This window comes from Gadus morhua, chromosome 7 (genome assembly GCF_902167405.1).
Source record: "Gadus morhua chromosome 7, gadMor3.0, whole genome shotgun sequence".
In the NCBI taxonomy this organism is placed as follows: Eukaryota; Metazoa; Chordata; class Actinopteri; order Gadiformes; family Gadidae; genus Gadus; species Gadus morhua.
The window spans coordinates 20,132,885-20,140,396 of NC_044054.1; the positions used below are offsets into that span (position 1 = coordinate 20,132,885).

Here is a 7,512-nt window from a genome sequence, read left to right on the forward strand (position 1 = left end):
AACGGCGATGCTGCCAACACTCTCACTGAGGATCTCTCACTTTTTTTCCTTTCTCTTTTTTCTCTTGTTTATGTTCTAGCATAGGGATTTAGAAATCGTGTTATTAGATGAGTCATTATTGGTGTAGTGTACAAGCGGGTTGATTACAAGTACAACACAAAGTCGTGTGCCACTGCAGTGACTCCAACTGAATTCCTGTGACTTACAAGCTTCCCTCACAAACAAACACACAAACAAAAACAGTGCTGCGTTCCTCTCTCGGCCAGGCTTTCATCTTGCTTGATGTAAATGGCACCCTTGACTTTTTTTGTCTCTGGAAAAATTACGAGAATGGACTTGTAAAGACATTTCTTAGCCTAGTCAAGGACCTCTGTCATCTCAGGTAGAGGCTACACACCTTAGGCTATGAGACACCCCCATCACACACCCACTAACACACACACACACGCACACTTGCAGACAAAAATACAGAACATGTGTGGCACAGAATGCACAAAGCGTATATCATATTTTTGTCATATTTAATGTTTGGCATTTAAAAATAATGACACAAAAGCATGGTTATGTCATTATTTGACGTATGCAGCAATAAAATACATTCCTTAACATGAATTCTTTCGTTTAAGGCATCACTAAGAGGTTAACCATCATCTTGCTATGCATTATTAGCCTGTCATTAGTTTCTTTCAATGCTTCCAGACCTGAGAGGTAAATGTGTTCAACACAGAAAGTCATGTATTTCAATGTCAAATGTAAATAGTTACGCTGCAGTTGGCTACTATCCATAGTCGTATTTTTCATGCTTTTTCAAGTGCTTCAGACACACTGACTAAAGTGTCAACCCTCCTATATGTACTATAGTAAAAATAATCACTATGCATCATAGAAGGATTTCTATTAGAACATACAAGATTAGTCCTGAAAGTAATCCATCACACCTTTTCTTTTATTTGCCAAATGAAAAAAACCAATATGAATGTTGGCAAACTATAACTTAAGAACACAGTTGTGACACACACAGTTTACAGTTCAAGGGTGAATTCTTTACAATAGTTACAACAATCTCAATCCTGTACACTTCATAGTGTGACACAACATTGAGATTTTACTCTGAACTCTGCGGAGATCCCAACTCTGTAACAATAATACTGAAATTGATAAGCAACAGAAATAAAATGTTCACGTCAGTGTCAATGTCTTCCCTGAGACCAATCAAACTGTGTTGTTGTTTTTTTCGATGCAGTCCGCCGGTGAACATTGGCGGACACAGCCTCCTCCTCCTCCTCCTCAAGTCCTGGGTGTCAGAGCAGGGATAGGCTGTGCTGGGCCCTGGGCTCCTGCAGGTAGTTCACCTGCCACGGCAGCCCCAACGGCGGGGAGGGCTCCACAAAACTATCCATGTAGCCCTGGGCGCAGGACGCCCATACCGCCGGCGGGTACCCCAACCCATCGCCCCCCTGAGGGTACCTCAGCGGGCTGGGCGGGTGTTCGGCGGGGCTGCCGCAGTGTCCGTGCGAGGCGTAGAGCTGTCCTCCGTCGCTTGGGTAGCACGGGTAATGCGGCGAGGGCGGGCAGGACGTGCCCGCGGTGTCCATGAAGAGGTGCGCCTCGCCGGGCAACCTGTGGACGTGAGCGGCCTGCTGCGACTGCATCTGGTGGGGGAGGTGGGACGCAGGCCAGGGGACGTAGGCCTGGGACTCGGTGTGAGGGGCCGCCGCCGCCGCCCGGGGCAGCTCCAGCCGGGACGCGGCTCTCATCCCCGTGGGCCCCCCCCCCCCCGGCCACGTTGGAGGACGAAGATGAGGACCTGCCGCCGCTGCTGCACTCGCGGTGGCTGCAGCCCTTCTGCGACCCCGTGGGTTCACCGGCGGGGTGGGAGCTGAGGAACACGGAGAGCGCCGAGATGCGGTTGATGGCCCGCTGCAGGGTGGCGATCTTGGACAGGCGCTTCCCGCTCAGGTCGTGGTTGAGCACCACGCGCAGCGCGTTGAATGCCTGGTTGTAGTCCATGATGCGCTTGCGCTCCCGCACGTTGGCGGCCACGCGCCGGGCCTTGGAGCGGACGGGCCGGCTGCGCTTCTTGGACGGCCCGTCCCCGGGGTCCTCCAGGCCGCTGGCCGACCCCTCGCTGTAGGGCTCCTTGCCGTCGCTGCACTCGTCGTCATCGTCGTCGTCGTCGTCTTCTGGCCCCAGCGCACCGAGCTCCAGCTCCTCCTCCGAGAACTCGGAGCCCTCCACGCTGCTGCAGCTCATGGTGAGCTGGTGTTGAAAGCGTTACCACAAACAGCCAAGCGTCTCCTGTCACCCAGCGCCAGAGCGGGCCGTGGTCTTGAAGTTCGTCTTCTGAAAGGTAAGTCTTTCTGTCTGAAGTCTCAAGGAAGTGTACAGGTAGGATGTGGCAGAGATCTTTGAGGGTTCCTGTGTGCATGTGGTGCTGTTGGCTCTCTGACTCTGGTTGGTGTCTGTGTGTCTGCAGCTGCTTACAGTGCTGTTCTGCACCTCCTCTGTCTCCTCCAGCACGTTGATCTTGACTAGTGTCTGCTTGAGACAGGTTGCCCTGCTTTTTATGGCTCAGGCGGTCACATGGTACAGTTACCTGTAAGGAATGGTGTGCGCTGTCTCTCCCCCCCCCCTCTCTCTCCCACTCGCTCCATCTCTCTCTCTCTCCCCGGGTTTATTGGTGCCTTCCAGGCAAATGGCAATGTCAACTCCTACTTTCTGACACCCCCCACCTCCCTCCTCTTCCTCCTTACAGGATCTATTAAGAGTTTCAACACTTCATGTCTGCGTAATACACAAGCAACAGAAACATACTCATTAGTTGGGAATGGAAATTGTACTACAACCCTATGTTCCTTCTAAGAGGAACCCATTTCAGGGGTTTTCTCCTCTCATCGGGCGATCCGGGGATACTAAGACAGACGCATGCATTCTTTACATAATTTGTTTTGTTTTAGTGAACAGATTTTTGGGGTTGATGAATATGAGTCATTTTGACTCCACAATCTCACCCAACAGCTCAGTTTATGCTGTCAATACACAGATCCTTTTTCAAATGGTTTTCTGCATGATGGACAGGGCAATACTAAATGGATCTTCCATTCATATTAGTCTGAGGGACATCTGTGACAAATTGTACACTTATCGGATCTTCCCTAATCTTTGTTCTCCTCATTTCCCCTCTTCCCAGGTCTGGGGACCAGAGGAAGATTCTTATCCAGCCTAGCTTGGATTTGTCCCAGCAATTAGCTGTCTCCAGAGTGGCGATTCTCCTTTCTATCCCTCAACGCTCCTGTTTAGGGAGTATATCATTTAGGCCAGCTTCCCTGGGACCTATCACCCATAAATCAGGCCTGGGCAGCACCTGAGGACAACAGCAGAGCAGGCCCCTGGACTTCAAAGCCAACGGAGATAAATACAAGAGGGCAAATATTTTACAATTAGAGCCTACAATTGCTGCCGGCACAGGCATTCGATCTTTCATTTTTTTTTTTTTGTTCTTCTAAAGGCAGTTTTGGTCCATTGCTCACACACTGCAAGAAAATAAAGATGTCAAATTTAAACAGTTAGGATGCTGTTCTGGCAGATTGCATTCTAAAGTCCTGGAGGTTAATGTTCTTTTAGGTTAAAGATTAAATTTAGCTCAAAATAAAACCGGTACAAGCAGGACATGCAAGATAATGATATGTAGAGAATTGGGTTATTCCCGCACAGAACGTAGATAGTTAAGAGCAAAGAATGAGAGCAGTGACCTTTAGCAGCGCTCCTGGCCAAGTGCAATGGGTCAGGTAAGTAAAGGGCTAGCCCCTCTTATGCTGAACTAGGGGTCGTTGAGTAGCATTGCTTCCTTCCTGGCGTTCTCCTTTTTTATTGGACATGTTTCGTCTGTCAGACGCCAAACTTTAACAACAATTACGTCCCAGACTCTCCAATCGTAACCATTGAACAGAGGTGGGAAAATCTGTCCAAGCCCCCTTGGTGAGAACAGCCAAGATACCAACTCTCACACTCACTGACCAGCGCGGTTGGTGGATGCCGCTAGCAAGTCCTAAATGTAACATGAAGATATGTTCTCTGTTACCTTTCATATAATCAATCCGCGGGATGAGTTCAAGTTCAACCCGAGGTCCACTTCTGCACTGGTCACACTTAAACCACTTACTGCTGTACTCATCAACCCCTTCAATCATCCCTTCGGATACACACTGCAAACCTGCAAACCTTCGTGGCGCAATATGTTTGGTACGTTCGACTCACGCCAGGACGTCGAATTTCAGGGGGCTCAGAGGGATGCGAGCCGGGGCCGGTGATTTATTGCTTCACAAACATGTCAGATTTACTGCAGTGGTGTAAGAGCACGGCGACTGGCTCGGACCCTCCCTGTCCATTCATTCTGAAAGGTGACAAGACACCAGTAATTATCAGCCGCCGTGAATAAATCACTCAGGTTTTATCACGTACCTTCGCCATGCAATTGGTGGAAAAACCATTTTCAAGTGAATGGAGCCTCTCCGAAAAGGCCGCTGAACCTGAGATTTGTAAATCTCCCGCTGTAGCCCCAGTAATGACTAGTTGTTACCTGTTCATTATTAGAGGTCTGTGGAGCAAGCCTTATAGATGTGTATTCCCAAAGGGGTGGTTAGGGCCGTAATAAGTGAGTACGCTTTGGGTTCCCTAACCTTGGCTTTGCAGTGGTATGTTAATGCATGTTTTTGGCACCCTGCATGGAATTTTCTCACCTCTATAAAAATCCTCTAGTCAAAGGGGAAGCACTCCCTTACCTATCCCGGACCACCATTAGTCACACCGCAATTGTTTATTTGGCAGAAATTAATGTTATCAAGTTTGCAGTTTTTATGTTTTGTTCAGTTGGTGGCAATTCCTTTTATTAGCCGTGTTCTAATTCATGTTATTGGATTGGTGCTAAATCCCCCACTATTTCGGATATGAAGGTAAATAAACGAAGCCCAACGCTATTTATTTGAGAGCTGTGTTGCGAGCCACTGAACTCGCGCCTTTTCCCGCTAAAACTGTCAACCAACTGATTTTATTTAAGTTCTTGAGCCACTTGAGCCTTCTTGTCATCGCTCACCGCTGCGTGTCTCGACCAATGGAATCATCCTTTGACCAAAGAATAAGAAGGGGGGGGGGGGGGGGGGGGTTGCTATATCTCTATGATTCAACATGAGGATGTTTTCTCTCCGCTGTGAATCAGACATGGAGAGTCACTTTCATGCTTCTGACTTGCTCTGCCTCCTGCAAATCTTGATATCATCCGTTAAAGCCAAAGTCTGTCAGTGTTAAAGGCGAGTTCTTTTAATAAAATTTGCCCATTATATATTCAAGCAAGCAACATAAAAACTGTTGTAAGTGCACACACAAGCCCGGCTAGGGGAAAATGACCGCAGAAGTGTTATAGAATGAAAATATACTTTAATTATTGCATAGTTACACATATCGGAAAATATTTGGACTAAGATGTCTCAATTATTTTGCTTTGCTAATTATTAGATATTTTAGGAGCGTCCTTCATGAAACACTATTTATCAACATGTATGCATTACTTAACAATTGCCCTATTCAGTGGCGATCCTAGGTCCAATTCCGCCCCGGGCAGCGATTGTTGACGGGGGGGGGGGGGGGGGGGGGGAACCAACGGACTTCAGTGGGGGTTTCGCTTATGCAAACAAGTGTGCGCCTGCAACCAGAGGGGGCGCCAAAATACCTATTCCCCACACAATATTATGTCGTACTTCATTGATAACCGATGCGCAGCGCATTTTTTTTTTTTACTGCTCGTGGCGCCCCCCATGTGATTTGCCGCCCCCCACAAATATGCCGCCCCGGGCGTCTGCCCGGGTCGCCCGTGCCTAAAACCGCCACTGGCCCTATTGCTGTGCCCATGAATGTTTCAATAGATCAGTGAAAATCCTTCCAGACTAAAACAGGATTACCCTACTTAAATTCGGTTATAAGGCAATTCCTAAGCCGTTTTAGTAAATTGGGCTACTACCATTCACATTTGACTATGTAACGTCTAGCCTAGGAAAGTAAACTATGACGCTAAGTGTACAAGCATGAACTCATGTTGAAGACAATTTAATTGTGCGAACGATGACGCATGTGATACATAGTTTATCCAGTCACTTTCCAACGTGCTGGAAAGTGACTTACGAGATCCATGTCCCCTTTGTGTCAGACAGCATTCTGACATCATTGTGAATCACTGCGTAAGATAATTGGGTAGGCTAGTAGAGATCTCCTTCACACAGTGAAACATGAATTCAAACTATGAAAAAGGCCTGGGGTATTTACCATCATCACTGACACGGCTGTCAACAATTATTAATCACTGGTACTCGATAGTTTAATGTGACATGAGGACATTCAATTGTAGGCCTATAACATGTAATGCAACCTGGTAGCATGCACAGATAAATGTGCAATATGAATGTATCGGTGAGGAGACATCTAAAAATACATAAAGGAGAACAATTTCAAGTTGAGACTAGTAGGTAATAACTTCAATTAGAATTTATATATATATATATATATTTATATAGAATCCTTTATATGGATTTTACGAAGGGATATTATTCTTTTTTTTTGTATGCAGTGAAACATGCCCAAGCAAGATAACTGCAGAAGTAAATCCATTCATTGTGTTCATAAATAGCAAAAACTAAATGTTGGGTTCGGCTCAAAAAGTAGTTATGATCTTAAAAGGATTGATTGGTGCGATGTGTTTATCAATCAGTTGATGTTTGTGTTTTTCCCAAATGTTAAACATCATATTTTCCATTTGTACGTATATCTTAGGTACTTTAAGTTATTTTTCTATTTCTCTATATTGTGTATTGTTATTTACTGTTCCTCTTCTATGATTACATCTCATTCATACATATCTGCACAATGCAAACAATTCTCATTAGTTTGAGAATTAAAAAAATTTGGCAAAAAAACAATACAATTCAAGAATCTGATATTGTCTGACAATCTTAAACATGCACATCTATTCACTAGCCTTATAATTACTTAGGCTATACTTACCCTATCTAATTTTTTTCAAGCATTGGAACAGTAATTTATATTCAAAACTAGGGGGTTCAGGATTGATCCCCACTGTCCACCCAGACAACCTGCAGGCATCCTTCAGCAAAAAGGCTAATAAACCTCAACCTGTTTCAATGCTCTTAATTTCACTTTGGAACCCATTCACATGCACACACACACACACACACACACACACACACACACACACACACACACACACACACACACACACACACACACACACACACACACGTACGTACACACACACATACACACACACACACACACGCACGCACGCACGCACACATGCACGTACGTACACACACACACACACACACACACACACACACACACACATACACAAGCACATACACACACAAGCACGCAACATTACTTTAACTGAACATTACTTTTGCGTTGCTCCACCCATCCCTGGCTGATTTATGCCTGAAAGCATGC

General features: G+C 46.0%; 1 protein-coding gene across 1 annotated transcript; it reads right to left on the minus strand.

Moving 5' to 3' along the window:
• Positions 1–504: 504 nt before the first annotated feature.
• bhlha9 (basic helix-loop-helix family, member a9) lies at positions 505–2,609 on the minus strand. The gene is made up of 2 exons (XM_030360187.1): positions 1,817–2,609; positions 505–1,785 (listed from the first exon to the last, which is right to left on the minus strand). Exons 1-2 carry the CDS (start codon positions 2,251–2,253, stop codon positions 1,302–1,304), a joined length of 921 nt encoding a protein of 306 aa, XP_030216047.1. The 5' UTR covers positions 2,254–2,609; the 3' UTR covers positions 505–1,301.
• Between the last annotated feature and the right edge of the window lie 4,903 nt (positions 2,610–7,512).